Source organism: Vigna angularis, chromosome 1 (genome assembly GCF_016808095.1).
Source record: "Vigna angularis cultivar LongXiaoDou No.4 chromosome 1, ASM1680809v1, whole genome shotgun sequence".
Classification (NCBI taxonomy): domain Eukaryota; kingdom Viridiplantae; phylum Streptophyta; class Magnoliopsida; order Fabales; family Fabaceae; genus Vigna; species Vigna angularis.
This window is the reverse complement of record NC_068970.1, coordinates 41,230,267-41,257,507: the sequence shown is the minus strand read 5'-3', so window position 1 is coordinate 41,257,507 and position 27,241 is coordinate 41,230,267. Positions and strand designations below refer to the sequence as shown.

Genomic DNA, 27,241 nt, shown 5'->3' with positions numbered 1-27,241 from the left:
ACTATTTTTGCACATTCACTCATTCTCAACACCTAAAACTTATGCTTAAAAAAAATATTGCACCGTTAAAACCACCTTAATTGTCCTTAATTTTTTTGTTATCTATTGTTCTTGTGTTCATATTCAATGCATTTTCCTACAATCCTTCACTTCTATAACAAACCATATAAATATATGCACATGTAACATGTTAGTTAAAAAAATAATAAAATAAAACAATTTTATGCACACAACAAAAATCAAAGTCATGACCATCAACTCATAACAAGGAGCTCTAACCAAGTATGTTACACTTCACTTTTGTTTAAAATTTCTTATTTTAATAAGCATAATTGACATCCAAACCATCCTTCCATAAATTCATTTTCCTAGGTCTTACAATAGTTCTCTTTGAAGGAATCACTTTATAGACTTGTAACATCCATGAATGATGCACCAATTAGTTACTACATTGATAATAATTGTTTGACTCTAAAGCCTTGCTTAAAAGGTCTCAAGCAAAAATGTCAGTTTTTAAGATCATAGTTGATTGATATTTTGGCCTATGTGCTAGTCATCGTATGGAGTTGTCTCTCCCATCCATGTTTCATGATATAGTTGTCTGTTTTCAAGGCAACAATAAGATTGTGATCATGCATATGCTAAAATGCTTACATTAGAATTTGTGTGGTTCAAGGCTAAATTGGTAACCAAAGACACATCCATTAGGATCTTGCTTACTTTAGTAGAAAGTTGATACATGGAGTTTGAACAACTCAATGTGATGATTCGTTTCCTCCATGACCAATTGGAGAAAATCATTTTGATGTGTTAACTAGAATGTTTCGATGTGGTTGATAAGGAAGAGTATATGAGTAAGCTAAAAGGGTTGTTGTACAAATTTAACCAATTTTCTAGACAATGAGAGGTTTAATCAGTTTATCATATCTTAAGATACACAACAAAAGTATTTATAATCTATGTATTTATGAAGAGGTGAAAAATGGTGAGTTTTTTTAACATGTTGGTGATGGTATCTCGTGACAAGACTAAATTTAAAAAGTTAAATTTATTATTTGGTTTTAAAATTAAGATGAAGAATATAAATATAATTGAGAAGATTTTGAAATGAAAATTGGAAAGGATTAAGTTTTGAAGAATTTTTTTTAAGTAAGAAGTAATACATCAAAAATATATTAACATACTTTGAGATGAAATATGCTAAATTCATGAAAAAGTTTTACTAAACACTTTACACCAAACACTAATAATAAAATTATAAAATATAAAATTATGAAGAAAATATTATATATATATATAATAGGTGTAATAAAATAAATACAAATTTAAATATTTTCATGATATAGGATGAATCACTTTTATTATGTTATTGGAAAAGAAAAGGAAACGACAAAAATTAATGAAGAGTATTTTATTATATTTAATACTTTACAGTTAAAATAAAGCTATAAATTGAATTAAAATGAAATAAATATTATCTGAAAAACTCTATTGTAAATCTTTTAACAATGCTAAATAATACTATTTTTTTTCTTTTGATTTAAATATAGCTTAAAAATAATTAAGCTATATTACATAGTGTAGTGGATTGCCTATAATGTTAAACATAAATTCTTTATTTTTCTAGAAAACTCTTTCCAATCACACAAGTTGGTCCATGTTAGTCACCAAGAAATATCATTATTGTCAGTAGAAAAGTGATTTAAGCTTTTAAAAAGCATTTCAAGTAATAAGCTAACGTATTTATTTGGCATTTAAACATATAATTTATTGACTATATAACAATTTAAACATATTTCTATACTTTCTTGTGATATAAACTTGTAAACAAGGCTTTTTTTATAGAAGGACAGTCCCAATTGCAAAAGAGAAAAAAGAAAACCTAGGATAGATGAACGATGAGGTTTAAGTTAGCATCTAACTTTAATGTTACATAGGTAAAGAATAAACTTGTGAATTTGGTAACCAAAGATGGATGAAGAAAATTGAGCTAATGGATATTTTAATGTATTACTTTGTCTGATGCAAACTTCTTAGATAACAAGAAACGTAGGACGGCAAATGATGAGAACGTGGTTCCCTCAACTAATAAAGAAAGTTGCACAAGGTACAAACACTCGACAAAAGCTAATTAGTGTTGAAGCAAGGCACATATGCCCAAAACGATCAAAACAAAAAACCTTTCACCAAAAATATATATATTAGATAAACTACATATTTCAATCATTTTTCACCTTAATAATGGAAATCAACTTATATTTTGTCTTCTTTATATCTCCATTACCAATATATTTATTTCGATTAAACAATTTTTTTCATTTGTGCTAAAATATTTTCAATTAAATAAAACATCCTCAACTTAGTGGAAAGAAAAAAATTAGACTTAATAGCATTTTTTGTTTTTTTTTTATATTTATAGTTATCGTTCAATTATTTTATTATTTATTTTTAATTTAATATAATCCTTATATTTTATAAAAACACTTAATATGATTTATTCTGTTAGGTTGGATGACAAACTGATATTTATTAAAACAACTCATATATTCTTTTTAAGTGTTTCTTGTCCAATCCAAATGAAAAAAAATGATGTTAACATTAATCATTTGTGTAAATTTAAACTGTAAAATATTGTATCATAGGATTATTTATGTCAGTATTAATATTTGTTGTCCTGGGTAGTAACTAAGCGCAACAGTACAAAATTCGAAATGCTCCTTGGAAATGAAATCAGGACATTATAAAGGAACCTAGTTATAGTTATTATCGGAGTTTGGTTATGAGAAATTAAATAATAAAATAAAGTGACAAACATTAATTTCTTTTTCCTCAGTGATTTCTTCTTCTTTTATTTTATTTATTTATTATCAGTATTTTAAATTCTGGGTCCGCTCCCCTTTGTTTTCAAATGTCATCATTACAGCGTTCATTTCCAGGCTCATAGCATTCACGTTACAGGGTAGTGCATTAGGGTTCAGGGTGGAGATCGACTTTCTAGCGGAGTTCTGTCTAAAGCTTGAAGCTTTAATGGTTCTCCGGGTCCAATTGAAACGGGTTTCTTCCCAATTTGTTGATTCCTTGTTACATTGGTTGATTTCCGAAGCTCGATCTCTCCCGCATCGCTGAGGTTTGATTCTTCTGATTCCTTTGAAAATGTCTGGCACTGTTGCCTAACGTAGGACCGTTATATTTTTGTTGAGAATTTGAGTGTGGGTTTGCCTTCCAAATTTGGTCTGTGGGGCGAGGAGATTGTTGTTGTGTTTGTAGAGTGTTGTTTTGTTGGAGATGAAGAAAACGAAAAGTGATCCTCCCAACATGCGGAGGTTTAGACTGTCTCACTTGTTGTTTGGCATTGGGGTGTTGTACTTGTTGTTTGTGTCATGTAAATTTCCACAGCTTTTAAGAATTGTGTCAACGTTAAGTGGGGATGAGAGTTATAATAAGTTGGAGGGGGCAGCTGTTTTGGACTCTGAAGATTCAGATTTGAGCAAGTCTATTGTGAGTTCTGTTTATAGAGATGCATTTCACAGGAGATTGGAAGATAGTAGGGACCAGGGTGCCCCCTTGAGGCCAAACACGGAGCCAAAGAAGGAGGAAGAGCGTCTTCCAGAGTCTACGATGCATATTCCCCCTCGATATGGTAGGATAACTGGGAAGATAATGCAGGAATTTAAGAGGACCAACGATTTGTCTGTGCTTGAGAAGATGGAGGAGGAGGCATGGATATTGGGGTTGAAGGCTTGGCAGGAAGTAGATAAGGTTGATGAGAAGGAGCCGGTAAAAAGTTCTGTGCTTGATGGAAAGCCTGAGTCATGCCCTTCTTGGGTGTCCATTAATGGGGACGAGTTGATGAAAGGAGATAATTTAATGTTTCTTCCATGTGGTCTTGCAGCTGGTTCTTCGATCACTGTGGTTGGGACACCCCATTATGCTCATAAGGAGTATGTTCCACAGCTTTCCAAGAAAAAGAAAGATGGAGGGTTGGTTTCCGTTTCACAATTCATGGTTGAATTGCAAGGGCTTAAGTCAGTGGATGGGGAGGATCCTCCAAAGATCCTCCACTTGAATCCTCGAATTAGGGGGGATTGGAGCAAACGACCTGTGATTGAGCATAATACCTGTTACAGAATGCACTGGGGAGCCTCTCAAAGATGTGATGGTCTGCCATCTGGGGATGAAGAAGAAATGCTTGGTATGATGTATCATATTTCATATTCATTTTGAAGCAAGTTATTTAGAAAGAAAAAAAGTATTGCAGAATTGAGTATCCCTCGCTGGCATTATTTAAAATAAAATGCATTTGATATCATTGTAAATGTGGAATTAGAAAACTCTAACAAATAATGAAAATAGGTGCACCTTACTACTTGGCTATTACGTGATCATCAGAGTAATAATTTTTACCTTCCCGATTGGTCTATTTTAATAAAGCTGTAAAATATAAAAAATGTAATGGTTATTGCAGTTAAGTTATATTGCTAGAATGGATGAAACTTTGGAGGGTCTTATATCTTTCAGTTTTTAGTAGTTTTATGAATATTTTTGTTTTACTTTTTATGATATTCCAGTTGCTTATGGTGAGTCTGGTGGTAGTCTGGTGATGTATATGGCATATATCTGTTTGTATCCTTGTAATTTTATATTATTTTATTTGACAGTTGATGGATACAGACGGTGTGAGAAATGGATGCGGAATGACATTATAGACTCTAAAGAGACCAAGACAACATCATGGTTTAAGCGTTTTATAGGACGTGAGCAAAAGCCAGAAATGACCTGGCCGTTCCCTTTAATAGAGGGCAGAATGTTTGTCCTTACACTGCGTGCTGGTGTTGATGGATACCATATTAATATTGGAGGTCGCCATGTAACTTCATTTCCATATCGGACTGTAAGTTTCTTCATGAGATAATATTAGGTGTTTTCATTTAATGACTGTGCTAAACATCCATATGGTGTGAAATTGCATATCTAGCTTCTTAATGATCATAATCTGGTGAGATATGTGTTTTTTATTTGCTTTAGTGAGTTTGAAATTTTTTGGTGAATTTGTTTTACGTATATTATGACATGTAGATTTAGAATTTTGGTTTTCCCTCAACAGTTTGTATTAATGGTAATAGCTCATGTTATATACGTTGAAGGGTGACTCCCATAGCTTAAACTTTGAGAATACCTGGAATTTATTCCCATTTTTCTATAATCTGCTGCTGTTGGTCAGCAGATTTTTTTCCCGTCTCATTATTTTCTTTCTATTTTTCTTCAGGGATTTACACTTGAGGATGCTACAGGATTGGCAGTTAAAGGGGATTTGGATGTTCATTCAATTTATGCTACTTCTCTTCCAACTTCCCATCCTAGTTTCTCACCTCAAAGAGTACTGGAAATGTCAGAGACCTGGAAAGCCAGACCTTTACCAAAACATCCTATTAAACTTTTCATTGGAGTTCTTTCGGCTTCAAATCACTTTGCAGAACGCATGGCTGTTAGAAAGACATGGATGCAATCTGCTTCAATCCAGTCTTCAAATGTAGTAGCACGATTCTTTGTGGCACTGGTAAGGTTTTTATCTTTATTTATATCTGGCATATAGTGATTCCCTAACAACATGAGCACAAATAGACACCTGATACCAAGAATGTCATAGGGTACATTAAACGTTTCATGTACAAGGGAAAAACAACTTCCCTAGATTATTTCTTGGAAGTTCTAAGGAAAATTTTGTGTTTAAATCATGATGAGGAAATGATAGAACATCTGGTTTGACATCAAGCATGTATTGGTTATCTATTGCAAATAGAATTTGGAGTTACAACATCAGGATTAGTGTGTCAGAGATCTTGTATCAAATTCATTTGATAGGCAACGGTGTGATCTTTCAAATATAATAAAATCAGAAGAAAACTTGAGCTCTTACCATGAGTTTTTCACTTAACCAACCAAGCATATTAATTATACTTATGTTTGGAGTTTCGTGCTATAATTTACATTTGGGTAGTGGAAGGAGTGATTATGTTTTACAGTAATTAATGAAATTTGTTTCGGTTAAATGATGCCTGACTTGATATTTACTACTGAATTTACCTTAGCAGAAAAAAATAATACTTTAGGACCGAAGTTCGTTACCAATACAGGCTATTTGATCCCCATTGGCAATGGAACCCATTGACCTTGGTGTGTGACTTAAGAACGCTATGTAAATGGTAAGAGACTTTTAGGAGTTGGGATAGTTGCACCTTGACTAAGCTGTTTTGGGTTGGGTTCTGTGAAGCTATTCTTTTTGAAAAAGATGTCTGCAAGTACAACTTTTATTCTTCCAAACTTCAGCGCATATTGTTGCTATAATTCACATGCTAATGCATTAGATGAGACTGACATATATGGTTAAACCATAAACTCAATGCATAGTAGTGTTTCATATACCAACCATACATATGCCTTTCCACACTCCTAATAGCTTAAGCTTTTTGAATAATTGGTTAATGGTTTGGTATTAGAGTCATTAAGATCATATGGTCTACTGTTAGGAAATGGAATGTGTATGTAAGAAGGAAGAAAACTAACAAACTTGCTGTAAGTTGAGAGGTTAAGAGAGTATAGTCTTTTCTAAAAGGAAGACTATATAGAGGTGGGCTGGGGGCTCGTTGAGGGTTGTTGAAAAAGTTGAGAGAAGGTGGACAGGATAAGTTTTGTCCTATGGGGAAGGAGAGCGTGGCTAGGCCAAGTATATTTCTTGTTATTCCTTGTGTTTCTTTGTGAATGCAATAAAACGAGGTAATGCCAACCATTGGTTCAGATTCTGGAAGCAAAAGACCAAGAACCCTTCTTGGGAGGAATTAACCATAGCTTTGAATAGGAGATTTGGAGGGAAGGAACAACTTGAAAAAGAGAGTGACTTTATTATTTTCATTTATATCAATTACATTCTCCTTACCTCTATTTGTGGCAATCTAATCTTCTAAGAAAAGGGAAATAAGGAAACAATATATTGAAAAATAATCTAGAAGATCCTACAAATATTTTCTCTAATTAGGAAGATTCTATAGATATTTTCTCTAATTAAGAAGATTCTATAGATATTTTCTCTAATTAAGAAGATTTTATAGATATTTTCTCTAACTACAACAGTCCCCCTCAAGTTGGTAAATGAATATCAATTATTCCCAACGTGCTTACAAGATCTTGAAATCTACCCAGAGGGAGCCCTCTGCTATCTAAAGTTCGGTAAGGACATGAGTTGTAATCACAAAGCCTCTGTCTAGATTATTTTTGATAAAATGTCTGTCAATATCAATGTGTTTGGTCCTGTCATGTACTAGATTATGGGCAATGTTCATGACAAACTTATTGTCACAATGTAGTTGCACAGGGTTGTCCACCTTGACTTTAAGGTCATCCAAAATGATTTTCATCCTGAGTCCTTCATACACCCCTTGTGCAAGAGCTCGGAATTCAGCTTCTGCATTAGAAGGAAATACTCTATCTTTCTTTTTGCTCCTCTATGTTACCAGACTATCTCCAAGAAACATACAATACTCAGTTTAGAGTTGGAAGTTTCACACCAACTAGAGATAAGATCAATTTAGAGTATATAAATGGGAGTAAGTCTCACCTTATACCGGTTTTTTGTTAGGTTAATACCAACCAATACCATGAAGCTCCAAGGATGGGTTAATGGGAGAAGAGTTCTAATTCTGATAGATAGTTGGGCCAACCACAATTTTGTTTCCACAAAATTAATGGCAGAACTGGGTTTGCAGGTGGAAGACATTCCTCCATACCGTGTCAAACTGGGAGACGACCATAAGAAACAGACTAGGGGGTGCTGCAGGGATATAGAAGTGCAGCTGGAAGAACATAAGGTGAAAGAAACATTTTTCCTCTTTGAGTTAGGAGGAGCTGATTTGATTTTGGGTATGGCATGGTTGGATATTTGGGAGAGGTTAAGGTTAACTGGAGGACCTTAACCACGTGTTTTAATATGAAGGGACAACAAATAAAGATAAGGGGAGACCCCACCCTCGCTAAAAGAGTTGTAACTTCCCAGGCTTTGTTGAAGGAAACAAAGATAGAAGCAGTCACGTTAGTGTGGGAATTAACGGCTGCGGATGTGGAGAGAAATGAAGAGAGACAAACAGATTTATCCCCAAGGCAAATAGCTGAATTGGAGGGAGTCTTGGAGGAGTATAATGGCATTTTCCAGGAGGTTCTGGAATTACCCCCACATAGAACAATGGATCATAAGATTCCCATCAAAGAAGGGGAGAATCCAGTTAATGTAAGACCCTACAGGTACCCGCACTTGCTGAAATCAGAGATAGAAACATAAGTTTCAGAAATGCTTAAGATGGGAATAATCAGACCCAACAACAGTCCAAACTCAAGCCAATTGTACTTGTCAAAAAGAAGGATGGAAGCTGAAGGTTCTACATAGATTATAGGGCTTTCAACAATGCCTCCATTCCGGATAAATTTCCTATGCCTATTATTGAAGAATTATTAGATGAATTTCATGGAACCAAGTTCTTCTCAAAAGTGGATGTCAAGGCAGGTTATCCCCAGATACGCATGAATGAGGCTGATATCCAAAAAACAGGTTTTAACACTCACCACGTGAATTATGAATTTTTAGTTATGCCCTTGGGCTAACTAATGGCCTGGCTTCCTTTCAATGTGCCATGAACACCATCCTCCACAAATATTTGAGGAAGTGTGTCCTGGTTTTTTTTTATGATATACTGGTCTACAATAAGTCTTGGGAAGATCATATAAATCATTTGAGGCAACTGCTGGGAACACTGCTGCAACAGAAATTCTTTGCCAACAGAAAAAAGTGTAAATTCGGGCAGCAGGAAGTGAAGTATCTGGGACATATGATTTCCCTAAAGGGAGTTGAGATGCACACTGAGAAACTGGCAATGATATACCAGTGGCCCACGCCTACTATAGGTGTTTTACACTAAATTATGGGAAGATAGCTAGATCCCTTATGAAATTACTGAAGAAAGGGAAGTTTGAGTGGAATAAGGAGAGTGACAAGGCCTTAAAAAACCTAAAGAAAGCTGTGACAACCGCCCCTGTGCTAGAGTTGCCAGATTTCACCGAGCCTTTTACAATTGAATGAGATGCATCGGGAACTAGGATAGGGGCTATGTTATCCCAAAACAGGAAGCCTATCACGATTTATAGCAAGGCCTTGTCTGACTCCTCTCTCACAAAGCCATCTATGAGAAGGAGCTAATGGCTTTGGTGTTGGCTATTCAGCATTGGAGACCATATTTACTAGGGTAGAAATTCACTGTTTCTACTGATAAAAAAGCCTTAGTATCTCTTGGAGCAGTGGATAACAACACAGAACCAGCAGAATTGGTTTGCGAAACTGCTTGGGTATGAATTTGACATTGTTTACAAGACAAGGACATCCAATAGGGTGACTGATGCACTGTCCAGAAGGTGGGAGGATATAAATAAGGAGGATAAGAGTTATGTGTCCTATCTAAACCTTTTTGGCAGGATTTCCAATCCATAACTAAGGAGGTCAACAATGATGATGTTCTGCAGAAGATTGTCAAGGATTTAATGTATAAACCCGAGTCTCATGGCCATTTTACCCTGGAGCAGGGTCGCCCACCTTCACCATAAAGGCAGGCTTGTAATTTCATCCACGTCTCCCTGGATTCCGAAATTACTAGCAGAATATTATACAACACCTACAGGGGATCATTCCGGGGTCTTTCAAACATATAGGAGGATTGAACAGTCCTTATATTAGATCAGTATGAAGAACGGGGTGACAGAATTTGTGGCAACTTGCTTGGTAACAACACAAATATTTGGCTTCTTCTCCTCAAGGGCTGTTGGCAGCCTTTTCCAATGCAATGTGGGAAGATATCAGCATGAACTTTATAGTCAGCCTCCCCAAGTCTAATGGATATGATTCCATTCTAGTAGTGGTAGACAAGTTGAGTAAGTATGGACATTTTATTCCAATAAAATATAGTTACATCCCTATTTGAGGTGCTCCAGTTCTGAGCAACCGAAAGCATGGTCTATGTTTTTACCATGGGCAGAATACTAATACAATACCATCTTTCAAGGAGCAGCCAAAAGCACCCCTTTTGAGGTAGTTTGTGGCAGACCTCCTCCATCCCTACACAGATTTGTACTGGGAGAGACAGTAATGGGAGCAGTGGCACAAGATCTATTGTCTAGGGATTAGCTGCTTAAACAGCTCAAGTTTAATCTAACTAGAGCACAACAGCAAATGACTAAATTTGCTAATAGACACTGTAAGCCATCATAAATTAAAATGGGGGATTATGTGTTTTTGAAGATTCATCCTCATATACAAGTATCAATGCCAAAACGGTTACATCCGAAACTATTAGCTAAGTACTATGGTCCTTTTTTGGTGCTAAGACAAGTGGACTGGTGGCCCTTTATCTACGACAACTTCCTGAGACAGCACATATACATTCTGTTTTTCATGTGTCACAACTGAAGCAAGCTGGTGGAACACACCAGGTAGAGAAGGATTTATCAGAGGAGCTGCAAGGAAACTCCTCAGTTTGTCTTTCCAGCAGGGTGTTAGATAGAAGGACTGTACAACAACCGGAACAAGGAGAACCGGTTCAACAGTTGCTGATTCAATGGAAAAATGGAGGACCCAAGGCAGGTTCAACAGTTGCTGATTCAATGGAAAAATGGAGGACCCAAGGCAGTCACATGTGAGGATACCGCAACTATGAAATACCAATTCCCGGATTTCAACCTTGAGGACAAGGTTGCTTATCCAAGGGAGAGTAATGTTAGGAAATGGAATGTGTATAAAGAAAAATAGCAAACTAGCTGTAAGTTGAAAGGTTAAGAGAGTATAGTCTTTTCTAAAAGGAAGACTATTTATAGGTGGGCTGGGGGCTCGTTGAGGGTTGTTGAAAAAGTTTTGTCCTGTGGGGGAAGGAGAGCGTGGCTAGGCCAAGTATCTTTCTTGTAATTCCTTGTGTTTCTTCATGAATGCAATAAAACCAGGTACATACAGTGTATGTTCTGGTGTGTTTACGTGCTGGGTGGTGTGTGTTTCCCTATATTTGGGTTTGTTCTATCAAGAAACCTAACGTCTACACTGATTTTCTACAGTACGCATAGTGATAGAATCACAAATATACACTAAGAAGTTGGATTTTCATGAGATACTTTCTATGCTGAAATACCTGTTTGAAATATAATGCAATTACTGAAAAGAACATCTTTTGTTAAAATTTGTACACTATTAGTTATACTTAAGTACTTGAAATGTGCAATCAATGTGTACATATGAAAATCTGAGTTTTGGGTTTGTTTAGAATTTGTAGATGGTATTGTGTATTTTTGTTTCATGTTTCTCTCCCTCGTAGTAGTGATATTATATGGCTAAATTTTCTGGTTTCTTGCCTGTTGTAAATAACAATTATAGAATACAAGGACGGAAGTGAATGCAGTGCTGAAGAAGGAGGCTGCTTATTTTGGTGATATTGTCATTTTGCCCTTTATGGATCGCTATGAGCTTGTTGTTCTTAAAACTGTAGCCATTTGTGAATATGGGGTGAGTTCAATTCTTTTCAGCTACTGAAAACTGCTTTCCCTTCAATTTATTTAATTCTTTCCTTCAATTGCTTAAACCTGCTTCAACTCTTAAATATCTTGAGGATATAAATTAATTTTCATCTATGCAGATTCAGAATGTGACAGCTGCATATGTCATGAAAATTGATGACGATACATTTATTAGGGTGAAAACCGTCTTGAAGGAAATTGAGAAGGTGGCCCCAGAAAAGTCCCTTTATATGGGCAATCTCAATCTCTTACATCGGCCTCTAAGAAATGGCAAATGGGCAGTCACTTATGAGGTATTATGATAGTGACAACATACATGAGCTCTGTATGCTTTATTTTTTCTTGTTTTTTAATTTTAACAATCAATTTCCAGCTCTCCTCGGACCTAAAATAGTATGATACGAACATAGTATATTAGAGATTAGTGTTTTAGTTCACCGTGCATCCTACCCTCTAAGATGTGAGTGAAGTTTGTTTTCCCATATATAGGGTCTTGAAAACATGAGGATTAAAACATTAGAACTTCTTCGATGCCATTAGTCAGGACACTTGTGTGGGTAATATTTTTTATGTACCTAAATAGGTTCCTTAAATGGCAAGCTGAAAACCGGAGCTTCTGCAATATGATCACTACTAGTTACCAGTTATATGCGTAGGAGTACAAATATGATTTAGATGTTTTCAATTCTTTAATTGGAACCTGTTGTCAATGTTACTCCTTTACTTTTGACTGGAACTTGTGCAGTAGCGTTTCATAATTTTATTACATTTTTTTTGTTGAACTCTTTTTTCCTTAATTGTTGTGCTTGTCTAAACATTTGGTGACAAGTACACATAATGCGGGGAATGCTATAAATTGTTCTTTTTTTGTTGTATTCTGAGGTATTGTGTTTTGTTGTTCCAGGAGTGGCCAGAAGAAGTATATCCTCCTTATGCAAATGGACCTGCATATGTAATTTCCAGTGATATTGTTACCTTCATCCTATCTCAACACAAGGATAGGAGGCTAAGGGTTAGTTAACCTTATATTTTTCATTTAGCTTTGCAGTCTCCCCTCCCTCCTCACTTTCCAAGTTGCCACATCAATAAAATTCATTGATGACTGAAATATATTCTGATGGCAGCTCTTTAAAATGGAGGATGTAAGCATGGGAATGTGGGTTGAGAGATATAATAGTACTGTTGCTCCAGTCCAGTACTCCCACAACTGGAAGTTTTGTCAGTATGGATGCATGGAGGGATACTTCACTGCACATTACCAATCACCAAGACAGATGATCTGTCTGTGGGACAAATTATCAAGAGGTCGAGCTCGTTGCTGCAACTTCAGATGACCGCAAGTATAACAACTTTACCTCTTTGACTTGCCACTGTATCTTTGTATTCTTTATATCCTTGTCCCGATCTTAGTTCACCTAGGTTAATATTTGGAGAAAACTACGATGACAACAAAAGTTATAACAAATTCAATTTTGCAAGAAATGAATGAAAGTGTAGTGGTAGAAGTTGTACCTAATACCATGTCTTTTCATAAAAGCTCTGTCTGCTGAGTCATTAGCTGCCACTGTTATTTACATCTGTGTATTAGGACTTAACTTTAAATAATTTTTTTATTTTTTAATTAAATTTGATTCTTTGATTATTTTGCCATTAAGTAAGTCCCTTTATTTTTAAAATTAAACTAATTTTGTCCTTCTCTGTGTCTACTTTTATCTTAAATTCTTATTTTCAATTCAAATATTTGGGAGCTTATCATGAATTTGGAATATATAATCGTTTTAAAAGCTTAGGCTAGAAATTTAGTAAAAAAATTATATATTAAGATTTGAAAGAAGATTTGGTATATCTTTAGGTGAAATTTCATGTTTTGGTTACCAAGTCCTGAGGTTTAGAATAATTAAATTAATTAAATGTGTAGATTTTCAGAATTTTAAGGAGAAGGAAGTAAAGGTAAAATGAAGCCTGAATGTGTATGTCAACAAATGAGTGGATAACACTAAAAATATTAAATTAATGTTAACGTATAGTTTGTGTATTGTAAGTACATATGCAGCCCCTCCAAATGTAATACAACTTTAAACAAATAGTTTCTCCACTTAAGAAGTAATGGTAATTATTACAGTTAATGATGTGTCTGAAAAATGTGCATGCGCAATGTTAAAAGGGGTGTGCACCTACCTCGTAAAAACTGTAAATAATGATATTTCCACAATTTGAAAATTTCGGTAGAGTTTTAAGAAAACTAGGATGTTGTTGTAAAGTTGATATGAAGAATGTTTGTATAATTTATTCTAAAATTTATCAAAATTTTATTACCTCAATGGATTGATTTTTTTTCCTTCATACTAGCTCCATACTAAATTATTTCCATATGGATTAGAATAGTAGTTAAAATCCTTTAATATTTCTGTTTTCATATATTAAAGAAATATTTTACTTGTATTCAATTCTATAAGGACACAGGGAACAACATTCATGCATTTTGAATAACAATTTTAAGATTTGTTGTTACTTTGATTTATTAGGTATCTTTCAGTTGTGCGAATGAAGAAAAATAAAATAAAATAAAGGTCAGTTGAAAAGTAGAGATACATGTTATATAATGTGTTGATGTAAGCATATCATAGAACTCTAGACAAAAGTATAATGTAAGATATTACTAAATAAAGTTTTACACTATCACATAGTTTGGAGCTCTATAAAAATAATATACTAATTTACAAAAGGCTTAAAATTGACTGCTATATGGACGAGTGCTATCATATTGTAAAGGTTACTTGCACCCCTATAATCACTAGAGCTGTCAAATGAGCTTCTTTAATAAGATTTAGCCTTAGCCCATGTGGGTTGGGGCCAAAAAAGTTCACAGGGCCAAAATAACTCTTTATTAAAAAAGCCCACAGGACTAAAAATTCCTAAAGCCCTATAGGTCAGGACCAACCCATGGGCTTTCCTTTTTACAAAATTTAAGTCCAGAAACATAATATCATCATACAAGTAATCACAAATCATATGTATTTTTTATCCAGCTTTCATTTTGTCTTTGTTAGTAATAACTTATAACCATAATTGATTCATGTATAATTATATTTTTTTACCAATAAAATTAATTTTCTACTTCATAACTGTTTCTATATTAATTAGTTTAATAATAATGCTTTTATACAATTATTCCTTAATTTCCAAATTTTGTTTTGATAATTTTTTCATCTTAATTTTGGTTTCTTAATTTTGGTTTGTAAATTTGACAGTTTAGAGATATCCACATAAAATAGGTTTAAAAGTTAAAAAAATTGATTTAATTTGTAAAATTTTGATGGACTAACGAATTTATTTATAGATGATAATCTATTTTGTCACTAGGTTAAATCAATATCATTCGATTAAGATTTGTGATCAAAATTACATTATTTTTAATTGGTGTGAACATGTTAAAATTTTGACTTAATAACTTTTTAACTTTTTTAATTTTCCAAATTTAATAAAATTAATATTTATTATTTACAAAGTTATATAATTCTTTTAAAAAAAATTTATGAAACGTATAATTTAGTCATTTACATCAATTTATATATTTTTATGTCTTTTTCATATATTTTATATTATATTCATTTGTCTTTTTTATTAGTTTCTTATTAAGAGACATTGATGTAATTTATTTATTATTATAATTATTATAATTTTTATTTATTTTATATGTTAATAATTAAATACAATAATAATTTTAATTTTAGTATTATAAATTATAATATTATATTTATTTAAAAATATTGTATCTATTATTTAATTATTTTTTATTACAATCGGCTCAATTATGATAAATAATTCAATAAAAACGATCTTTGTTGGATAAAGATAAGTATGATTTTAAAATATTAATTTAATCTAAAAGGTTAGAAAAAAAAATATGATTTTATAACCACTGGGATTACATCTAGATCTTGTATACTAACATATATGATATTCATAAGAATTTTGCGTAACAAGGATTTTCACTAAAAAGTTAGTTATTTTATTACGTGAAATTAATTTTAAACTTTACAAAGTTTGTGGTTTAATTTTTTAATGTATATATATCTATACAAAACATTCAACAAAAGAATTTTATATGACAAACTATAAAAAATAAAAATTTTACACCGATATTAAAAATTCATCCAATCAGTAGATTTGAATTTAAAATCTATCCATAATTAATATTTCAAATATTAATATAGATATCAGAATTCGATTATTGAAAAATCAAATTTTCAACTGTGTTACTTTTATAATTTCTTTTTTGAAATTTTTTTCATTTTCTTTTAAATAAAAATAATAATAAAAATTTTCTTTTTTAACTTTCCAAAATAATAAAATTATATATTTAAAATATACTTATAATTAAAAAATTATTTTAAATAAGTTTTTATAAAATCAATATTTATACATTTATATTTAATTAAAAAGATATTAAATATCATGTAAATTTTGAAAATTATTGAACTTGTAAAGTAAATAAATGAAATAACTAAAAAAACATTAAAAGTGAATTAATTTAGTTTGGGGGCTAGCCCCATCCTAACCCTACCCCAACCCACTTTATGTGGGGCTTTAGGGGTTGGGGCTTTTAAAAAGTCCCCTATTAAGGGGGCTAGAAAATTGGGGCTTGATTTTAGAAGGGGTTAGGGTCAACCCATGGGCCAGGGGCTCAAATGACACCTCTAATAATCACTGCAGCTCAATAATAAAAAAAATACAGTTAAATATATTTATTTAAAATTTATGCAAAATTAAAACTCTTCATTCTTTTAAATTTTAATATATTTTAATTTCAAACTTTAAAAATAAATAATTATAATCTTTATAATTCAATTATATTAAGTTTTTTTCAACATGTTTAAATATGTTTTAGAATGACAGTTGTGTATATTATTTTAATAAATTGTAACTCAAACATGAGTTCATTTAATAAATCCTAAAAAAGTTAACACTATGAATATATTCACTAACTTTAAAGTTTGGTCCATATTATATTTAAGAAAAAAAATTCAATTTTACATATAAATTGGGGAAATAAAAACATTATTAACCATAAAAAAAATAACTCAAACGCCCTTCACTAACTCATGACAGCATTGTTGCCGGTTTCACTTTTATTATCATTGTCAACGCAGAGAAAGAAGAAGAGGAAAGAGAAAACTACAGACTAAAAAGGGAAAATGCGAAAAAGTATTTCAGAATATATTCTGGAAAATTATTTCCAAAATGCATTTATGTATGAATGTTCTGAAAAAGTCATTCCAGAAGGCATTATATGCATTATGAAAAGTTAATATAGAAAATTTTATTTTGAAAACTTTTTCTCAAAATTTATTCCATGCATTCCAGAAATTTGATTTCGAAAATTCTATTTCAAAAATTTTATTCTGAAAATATTATGTTAAAAGTTGTGTTCCAGAAATTTCACAATTTCCGGAAAGTTTTTGAAATATATATTCTGAAAATCATATTTTTTAGAAAGTAAAATGGTCATTGAAAATTTGTTAAGGTGCATGCAGAAATTGTGCGGGAAATAAAAACATCGTAAATTGTAATCAGTGGTTTATGGAGGAGTGCATCAATGAATTCAGTCCATATCTTAAAATTTTGGATCAAACAAATTATATTCTGCACCGTCACAAATCAAACTTTATATAGAAAGGATATATAGAAAGTATTGGAAGAATACTGCTTACTCATTCAAATTAGTTAGATGTTTTATTTTAAAATAAACTTATCATTCAGGAATATATAAGAAATCTTAGCTGTTTTCTTTTATGTTTTTGTAAAAATAGTCATGATATAATCATGAATCTACATTTATGTTTTCTGTTGTTTATGTATTTGTTATATTAAGCAAATCATTCTATTGAATAAAACAAGTTTGAGAGCTACATTAAGTATTAATATTATTTATTTTAACAGTGGTATCGGAGTTCATACAAGGGTCTGATACTTAGCAAACACAGGAGAGCATAATAGAGTGAAAATTACTTGCTTTTTCAGTATTTCAAAGTTTGACGGAGACTATGATCATTGGTCAATGCTAATGAAAATTTTGTTGCGATCAAAAGAATACTGGAGCGTAGTAAAGTAAGGCTATGACGAGCCAAAAACACTATAATTACTTACAAGAGTATAACGTTGAACCTTGGAGGAGCAAAAACTGAATGATTTGTGGGCAAAGAACTATCTGTTTCAATTTATTGATAAGAATATTTTGAAAACAATCACCAACAAAGTTACCTCCAATGCACTTTGGGATTCAATGAAGCAAAAGTTTCAGGAGAATGCTCGAGTTCAACGAGCACAACTCCAAAGGCTTCATAGGGAATTTGAAATTCCAAAAAAGCAAAATGGCGAATCCGTGAATGATTATATCTCTCGAGTCATGATACTTGCAAATGACATGAGAGGAGTAGGAGAAACAATGGAGGATGGGCATATTGTTGAAAAAATTATGAGCACATTGTCCGACAAATACAACTACATCGTATGCTCAATTGAAGAATTGAAGGATATCAATAAGATGACAGTAGATGAGCTGCACAACTCATTGCTTATACATGAACACAATATAAAATGACAAGAAATGATTGAACAAGTATTGAAGGTTACAGGAGACAATTCTGCTTGTTTCAGTAGGGATGTGGAGACCAAGATTCGAACCTAACAACTCTGGACCGTTTCTTCTCTGTACTGCTTTTACTGTTCTGTTTCTCTCTTTCTTCTCTGCTTCTCTGAGTAAAGATGGGCTGGGTACCTGCAAAGGCACTCCGACGCTCAAGTCAGAAAGGGATATGATCAATCAGATTAGGAGTAATCTTTCTTAATTTTCTCTATGGGAAAAAAACGTACCTTTTTTCTCTTGTGTTTCGTATATTTAAAACAGTAAAACAAACTGTTCCCTGAAAATCCGGACAGTTACCGAAGTGGACTGTGTAGAAGTTGTAACTGCTAGATTGTGTGTTGATACTGAGTCAATTGCTTCCGTGATTTACGGCGTTGGTTAGCTAACATGTGTAACTGCTTATTTGCAACCGCTAAACCGTATGCTAAAATATCGCACGCCGCATGTCGATCGTTCTGTGTGTCGACATGGATAGGCGACATGTCGTATGAGCGCTTCGTGTCGCGACATACTATTTTGGTTGTCGAGCACCAAGTGGTCGACGACAATGTGCAACTGTGATCATATGACATTAAGACATCCACGACATCTGTCGTCAGGTCACCTGGGTTATCGGCCGACCGCTTGGTTTAGGTGTCGTTAGGTCGCCCGGGTTATCGGTCGACCGCTGTAGGATAAGGCATCCTATAGTACATGCCCCCCGAGTCCGAGTAATTGAGCCTAGCATTAGCAGGCGAAGTTACGGAAGGACGTTGAGTGTGGTTTGGTAGGGATACAGATGCGCACCGTTTTGACGTTACGCTTTTTAGGGTTTCTCGCTCGTGTAGGGAAGCGAGGGGACGCGAGTTTGATAGGGAAAGTGATGCGCACCGTTTTGACGTTACGCTTTTTAGGGTTTTCCCACTCTTTTAGGGAAGCGAGGGGACGCGAGTTGGTAGCCCTTGGATTAAAAAGAATCCTACGGCGCGGGGCGATTAAACGCTTTGCCTTCTTCTACACGATTCAGAAAGGGGTTTGTCACTTCAGTGGAAGAACAGAGTTTATCGTGAGCGAGTTTGTTTCCTCTCCATCATCAGTGCTTACGCTGCTACGAGACTTTACCAGGTAACCCAAAATTTCCTTCGTCTGAGTGTGTTTAGTGTTGACCATGGAAGAAAGGGGGCAGAATACCCGTGACGATGTTCCGGGGCCGTCATCAACGGCGGAGTGCCCTGAAGTTACCACTATACCTTATGGTGATGATGCATTTGTATATGGAAATGTGTGCGGTGAGGGTCCAGGGGGACGTGTAATATCTCCGATTAGCGGAGATGAGTATGGCTGGGCGGCGCGTGAGGTTAAAGAACTTAGAAGTCAATTTAGGAGTAGGGCTGTGATAACAAACTGGATTGAGAATAGTTGTGTGTTGAGAACCCTAGGATATCAAACCTGTATAAAGTTGATAGCTTGCCGAGACGATGAGAGGGTATGCTATGGGAGGGAGAATGCTTCTGATGAATTTTTTTATTGTTACGCTGCGTTGTTCTACGATTTGTATTTGCGATTGCCGTTTACTGGTTTCCAAATGGATGTTTTGCGCACCTTGAATGTTGCTCCTAGCCAGTTGCATCCTAACAGTTGGGGTTACGTGCAGGCTTTCGGGTTGCTGTGTCGGGCGTTAGGAATTAGGCCCACTGTAGGTTTGTTTCTATATTTCTTTAGATGTCGACCGGTGGCCACGAAGGGATGGGTGTCATTGATATCTGAGCCGGGTAATGCATTGTTAGAGCTTTACCTGCAGTCATATAGGAATTTTAAAGAGAAGTTTTTTAAGGTGTCGATTACCGAAGCCGGTCGGCGGCATTTTTTCGATGGCGAGGGGAACCCCCGATTCCCCTTGTATTGGACACAGGACCCACTGAGGTTCACTTCTTGGCCGGAGGACAAGATGACGATTGAAGAGCTAGAGGCGTTGGGTGTGTTGACCGCGTTACCACGCCCCTTTTCTTCCCGTCAGCTTATAGATTGCCTCGAGTTCGACGACGCGGAGGCGAGGGTGTTTGGTATGTGTCTTTGCTTATTGTCGTTGTAGATTGCATTGTTGTTATTGACTGTTCTGGATGGATTGTGGTTTTTGCAGAGATTATGGGGAGAAAAGGAAGTGGCAAAAGTTGGTTTCACTTAATCGGAAAGGAGAGGACTGAAGTTAGTCGCTCAGGGCCGTCTGCCGTACAGGTTGTTGGGCAGCCATGCCCCCCAGTGGTAACAACCGAGCCGGTACCAGTGGTACTGTCGGCGTCGACCGACGAGACAATAGCTGCTGAAGTGCCGCTAGTGCGTAAAAGGAAGACAAAGGCGGTCGACATCAGTCGCGAAGCTTCAAAGAAGAAGAAGGTGGTAGTCGAGGAAGCTGATCGTCCCCTCCCCCAAGGGGTATGGGATCCTGCTTTCACGTTGGGTCATAAGGTGGACCTGCAGATGGACGCCTCGGAGAAAAGGGTTTTCGAAAACATGAGTGAGCAAGAAATTGCCGATACCATGTTGGAGATGACAACACGGGCACAGGCGTTGGCTTGGCATCTAGCCTATGCTTCTGATAGAGGTAGGGTACGAACTGAGTTGGAGAAGGTACGGGCTGAGTTGGAGAAGGTACGTGCTGAGTGGGAGAAGGTACGGGCTCAGCTGCAAGAACTCACCGAGGTTCATGCTGCTTGCGATGCCAATCAGAAGCGTGCAGAGCAACTTCTGAAAGAGGCCGAGACATTGCTGAACGCTACACGGGAGGCTGGCTCGACTCTCCGAAAGGAACGCGATCAGCTGGCGAGCGAGCTGGAGCAAACCAAGAGGGCAATGGTGGTGCTGGCCCGTGAGAGAAACGAATTGAAGGCGGAGGCTTCGGAAAGAAATGAGCTGGTAGAAGAGCTGAAGGATGCAATTATGAGTGAACATACCAAAGGTTTTCGGAAGGCTTTGAGGCAAGCCAGGCACTTGCTCCAAGTGTCGACCGAGGGAGTGGCATTTGACGTGTAGAAGGACGTGTATGAGGATCAACTTAAACCTCTGGACGAAATACCTGAAGATGTTGTCCTGGAGGGTGAAGAGGAAGAAGAGGTGGTTGCCAACACTGAACAGGATGGAGTGGTCAAGGTGAGTGAACCTGCTGCGGATACTGTCGAAGAGGTTATTGGCGACACGCCCAATATTGTAATAGATTAGGATTTGCTATATGCTTGTGGATATAATACCTTTGAACTTGGATTAGCTGAAATTTTGAAATGATTGTGAATGTTGAATTGTATTGTGTTTTGAATGTTTAAATTTGCTGATTTTGCGATTTGTTTGCCGTGACGACCGCTAAGTATCAATGTGGAGTGTATAGATAACGCGATGTGCGACCGTCGAGAGTGATGGTCGAGTGAGGTAAATACTGGATGTTCCAGAGGGAACATCTACCATAGGGAGTGTATCCCAAGCGGATTGGGTGTTCAAGGGTGAACATCTACCAGCGGGAGTGTATCCCGTATAGGTTGGGTGTTCAGGAGAGAACATCTACCAGGCGGCTTGCTCCCAATTCGTTTGTGTGTAGAAATGTTCGAGACGACGACCCTGGGACTCGACACTAGAAGTGATAAACGGCATTAAGTATGAATCATAATGAAAAGTACTCTTTATTTCGTAACAAGTTTAGAAAACGTGGGAGGAATAACCAATAACAAATGAAAATTAACTAAAATAGTATTTAAGGTGAGTGGCATTCCAGGTGTTGGGAACTGGTTGTCCATCAAGAAGCTGGAGGCGATATGCTCCGTTCGACATGTCTTCTATAATTCGAAATGGTCCTTCCCAGTTGGCTGAAAGCTTACCGTGTGCTCGATTCTTCCTAGCCTCTCCCCGCTTTCGCCATACCAGATCTCCGTTTTTGAAGGTTCTGGGTTTGACTTTGGTGTTATATCGGCGAGATAGCATTCGCTTCTGCGCTGCTGCACGAATGGCGGCAACCTCTCGACGTTCAGGAAGGATGTCGAGATTTATCCTCAACTGTTCCTCATTAAGGGACATATCAGTGATATTGCGCCTTAATGAAGGCTCGCCAACTTCGACGGGGAGCATGGCATCAGTGCCGTAAGTCAGGTTGAATGGGGTGTCCCCTGTAGAGCCGTGAGGTGTGCATCTGTACGCCCATAAAACCTCTGGTAGTTCCTCCACCCATAGACCTTTGGCTTCACCAAGGCGCTTCTTTAACTCTGTCAGTATGGCTTTGTTCGCGGCCTCTGCTTGGCCGTTAGTTTGAGGATGTTCGACGGAGGAGGTGACATGTTGGATGCCTAACTGGCTGAGGAAATCTTCTAGTTTACGCTCAACGAATTGGCGACCGTTGTCAGTGATGATTTTCTTAGGGAGGCCGAATCGACAGATGAGACACCAGATAAACTTCTGTACTCGTTGGGCACTGATAATCGATAACGGCTCGGCTTCTATCCATTTTGTGAAGTAGTCGACCGCTACTAGGAGGAACTTGTTTTGCGCTTTGGCGATCGGCAGCGGTCCAACTATGTCGAGACCCCACTGAGCGAACGGCCAGGGAGAGACGATATGGTGTAAATCTTCTGGAGGTGCGTGGATGTCGTGACCATGGGCTTGACAGGAAATACAGCTCTTGACGAATGTTTCACAGTCGTGGCGAGCGTAGGCCAATAATATCCCGCGCGGAGCACACGTGCTCTCATGGTCCGTTTGCCAGAGTGCAACCCGCATATCCCGGTGTGTAACTCGCGCAGTACGTAGTTTGCCTCTTCCTCTGAAATACACTTCAACAGAGGAGTGCCATAGCCGCGACGGTATAGGTCGTCACCTATACACACAAAACGTGCAATGCGCTTGGAATCAACCACAGAAATGTTGTCTCCATTGTCTTGTTTTTCCATAAGATCCTTAATATGCTGGCGCCAATCTGTTGTAGGTGTTGATAGATTAGTGACGAACGCTTCCACCACAGGACTATCGAGCGTCATCTTAATGATTGAGGACAGCTGTGCTCGCTCCTTGGAATGAGCCAATTTAGACAAGAGATCTGCTCTTGCGTTTTGCTCCCTGGGTACATGGATGACGTTAACCTCGACGAAATTTCGGAGTAATGATTGAGCCTTGTGGAAATAACGTAATAGCTGATTATCTTTGACTTGATAGGTTCCGTTCACGTGGCCGACTACCAACTTCGAGTCCATCCGACATTCTAAACGATCAACCGTGAGCTCCCTGGCTAGGGATAGGCCAGCAATCAAGGCTTCGTATTCGGCCTGATTATTGCTAGCTGGGAAATTGAAGGTGATGGCTTGCTCGATAACTAGTCCATCTGGTCCTTCTAGAACGATACCGGCTCCTCCCCCCTTTTTGCCGGAGGATCTGTCTACACTGAGTAGCCAATTGGTGATTGAGTCCTCTGGGGGGTAGCGACTCAGCCGCAAAGTCTGCTAAGTGTTGACCCTTGACGGACCCCCGCGGCTCGTAGCGGAGTCCGAATTCTGACAGTTCCACGGACCAGGAGACCATCCTTCCTGCCAAGTCGGGCTTGCGAAGGATCTTGGCTATCAGATGGTCTGTGCGGACTATCACTTGATGACTTTGGAAATACGGGCGGAGGCGTCGAGAAGCGGTGAGCAATGCCAGGGCAATTTTCTCAATTCGAGAATAGCGCTCTTCGGCCCCCTGCAGCGTACGACTGACGAAGTATATCAATTTAAGGGAGGGTGCTTCCTGTATCAAGGCAGCACTAACAGCGTGGTGGGATGCCGCAATGTACAGCTGCAAGTCAGATCCATCGTCCGGCCGAGCCATAATCGGAGGACTTGTGAGAATGCGTTTGACAGTGTCGAATGCTGCTTCACAATCATCGTCCCAGTGTCGGGTGGTGCCCTTTTTTAAATTCTTCAGGATGGGTTTGATGTGCTCGGCGAGCTTCGGGATGAATCGGGACAAAGCTGTAAGTCGCCCCACCAGACGCTGCACATCCCTTAAAGTTTGCGGAGCCGTCATGTCGAGTACAGCTCTACACTTGTCCGGATTTGCTTCAATGCCTCGACGCGTGAGCATGAAGCCCAAGAACTTACCTGCGGGAACGCCGAAAGTGCACTTGGAAGGGTTAAGGCGCAGGCTGTACCGTCGAAGTTGGCCAAAAACTTCCTTCAAATCATGCAGGTGTTGCTCCATAGAATGGCTGCGAACAACCATGTCGTCGACATACACATCCATACATCGTCCTATTTGATGATGGAATACTTTATCCATGAGGCGCTGGTAAGTGGCCCCGGCATTCTTCAATCCAAACGGCATTACCTCATAACAGTAATTAGCGCGTTCGGTAATGAAGGCCGTCTTGTTTTGATCTGGTTTGTACATTGGGATCTGGTTGTATCCTGAATAAGCGTCGAGAAAACTCAGTATAACATGACCTGAAGCTCCATCTACCAAACGGTCGATACTAGGTAGGGGATATGAGTCTTTGGGACATGCCTTATTGAGATCTGTGAAGTCGACACACATTCTCCACTGGCCATTTGACTTCTTAACCATGACTACGTTTGACAGCCACGTAGTGTAAGTTAACTCTCTGATAAACTAGGCGTTCATCAACTTCTCGACCTCCGCTTGAATGGCTTTGCGCTTCTCCTCCCCGAACCGTCGCTTTTTCTGGGCGACACGCCGTGCCTCCCGGAAGATGGATAATCTGTGGGCCATGACCCCGGGGTGAATTCCCGGCATGTCGGCGGTCGTCCATGCAAATAAATCGGCATGGTTCCGTAGTATACGCTCTAGATCGCGTTCATCGCTTGAGGTGAGGTCCCCGCCAATGGTAGTAGTTTTAGATGCGTCACTTGTCAAGGAGAGGAGTTTGACTTCGCCTTGCGGAAGAAGACGCTCGTCTATATTGGTTCGGGGGTCTAAGTCGACTGCTGCTGCCTCGGCTCCCGTTGTCCTTCTAGTTGGAACGAAAGGGGTTACTTTTAGCCCCGCCACATAACACTGTCGGGCTGTTCGTGATCTGCCCTTACGGTACAAATGTCACCGTGCTCTGTCGGAAATCTCATGGCGAGGTGAGGAGTGCATACAATTGCCCCGAACGCATTCAGGCAAGGTCGTCCTAGTAGGGCGTTATAAGATGTATTTGCCTCGACCAGCAGGAATCGAATTCGAAGTTCAGGTGCTTCCCGACTTGTTCCGAGCCGAGTTCGCAGGTCTAGGTATCCTCTGGTATCCACTCTTTCTCCTGAGAATCCTACGATTTGTTCGTTAAACGGGGCGATGAGATCCTCAGATAGGTCCATTTTCTGAAAGGTAGACCAGTACAAAATGTTGACCGAACTCCCTTGGTCGACTAGGACCTTGCCGACATCATACCGAGCGATACTAGCTGTGATGACCATAGGGTCATCATGATCAGGGTCGGGTGCATGGAAATCGGCGTTTGTAAAGGTGATGTCAGGAATCGATCTGCATTTGCGTTCGACCATGTGAACCGACTTCAATTGTCTCAAATGTCGCTTCCTTGCTGAAGCTGACACCCCCCCCCCCCCCCCCCCCCCCCCCCGGCGAAACCGCCAGATATGGTGTCAATGCGGCCTCGGACCGAGCGCTCCCTCTCTGTCCGGCGAGGCGGACTACGCGATCGTCTTCGGGGTCGATCATCTCTAGGATGTGATCGTTGGGGGCTTCGCCTAGAAGGATCTCCTCGGCGAGGGGTGGCAGCTCTAGTGGAGACTTTATCCTTAATGTAATTCTGAAGATAACCTGCCCTGATGAGTCTCTCTAGTTTATCTTTCACCATGTTGCACTCTTCTGTGTCGTGTCCCTGGTTCATATGGAACAGGCAGGTTTTGTTACTGTCTGCGTTTTTCGGGGTGGCCTTTCGTCGCACGGTCAAGAGTTCGACGTGCAAGGCCTCTTCAAGCACCCTCGCCCGTGGTGCATTGAGAGTCGTGTAACGATCGTACTTAGATATCCATCCTGTCTCCTTCCGAGGTGGTCGGTCCGGTTTGTAGTCGTTAGTGGATCGCTTAACTGGTTTCCTTGTCTCCTGGCTGGAGATATCCTGGTGTTGTTTCTTTCGGGAGTTACGGTGGTCTTCGATGCGGATGAATTTTGCAATAGTGGATTGCAATTCTTCCATGGAGGCGGGAGGATCAGCATACAACTGTTCCGCAAACTGCCCCGGCCTTAAGCAGGACGATAAGTTGCTGATGATGAAAGCGGGAGTGATATCCTTGACGCGCCGGGCCGTCTCGATATACCGTTGCATAAAAGCTTTCAGGGTCTCATCCTTCTCCTGCTTGGTATGGACAAGCTCCGCAGCGGTCACCGCAGGTTTTCTGTTGGCCGCATACTGCTTGCGGAATAAGGATTCGATCGTGGCGAAACAATCTACTGAATTCCGTGGAAGGTTATGGAACCACTCCAGAGCTTCACCCTTAAGAGATAAAGAAAAAGCTCTGCATATTACCGGGTCGTTGTCAGTATAGAATGCCATGGCATCTATAAAATTGCGTAGATGGTTGTCGGGGTCATCGGAACCATTGTAACGTTCTAAGGTTGGGGGAGGTTTGTCCGGCATGTTTGCTTGCACAATGGCCTCTGTGAACGGAAGGAGGTTGGTGAGGCGGATGGGAGTAGGCCCATTTCGACCCCCGCCAGCGGGGTGAGAAGCCTCACCATGATGACTGACCTCGTTCTCCTCCTGTCTGTTTGAGGCAGACAATTCTGGTGGCGGGAGCTGTGCCCTTAACGCCGCCATCTCTTCCGCCTGTTTGCGTTGGACTTCTTGCTGCTCCTTTATAGTTTGCGTTTGTGTCTCAATTTGTACCTGCAGCTGCCTGATCAATTCACGCGTGTTGAAATCTTCCATTGCTCCGGTGGCGTTGTTGGGATAGTAAATCTCGGGCCCCACGGTGGGCGCCAAAATGTTTCAGTAGGGATGTGGAGACCAAGATTCGAACCTAACAACTCTGGACCGTTTCTTCTCTGTACTGC

At 38.3% G+C, this 27,241-nt stretch overlaps 3 protein-coding genes across 3 annotated transcripts; 2 read left to right on the top strand and 1 right to left on the bottom strand.

Annotated features, from left to right (window-relative positions):
- Positions 1-2,876: 2,876 nt before the first annotated feature.
- On the top strand, positions 2,877-13,108 carry LOC108342925 (hydroxyproline O-galactosyltransferase GALT2). The gene is made up of 7 exons (XM_017580836.2): positions 2,877-4,192; positions 4,659-4,891; positions 5,267-5,557; positions 11,453-11,581; positions 11,712-11,885; positions 12,497-12,604; positions 12,717-13,108. The coding sequence occupies exons 1-7, from the start codon at positions 3,286-3,288 to the stop codon at positions 12,924-12,926; spliced, it is 2,052 nt and encodes a 683-aa protein (XP_017436325.2). The 5' UTR covers positions 2,877-3,285; the 3' UTR covers positions 12,927-13,108.
- A 4,770-nt stretch (positions 13,109-17,878) lies between these two features.
- On the top strand, positions 17,879-18,196 carry LOC128195027 (uncharacterized). Its single transcript, XM_052871879.1, has one exon. The coding sequence runs from the start codon at positions 17,879-17,881 to the stop codon at positions 18,194-18,196; it is 318 nt and encodes a 105-aa protein (XP_052727839.1).
- A 6,639-nt stretch (positions 18,197-24,835) lies between these two features.
- LOC128195025 (uncharacterized) lies at positions 24,836-27,116 on the bottom strand. Its single transcript, XM_052871869.1, has 3 exons — positions 25,845-27,116; positions 25,327-25,737; positions 24,836-25,264 (listed from the first exon to the last, which is right to left on the bottom strand). The coding sequence occupies exons 1-3, from the start codon at positions 27,114-27,116 to the stop codon at positions 24,836-24,838; spliced, it is 2,112 nt and encodes a 703-aa protein (XP_052727829.1).
- Positions 27,117-27,241: the final 125 nt, after the last annotated feature.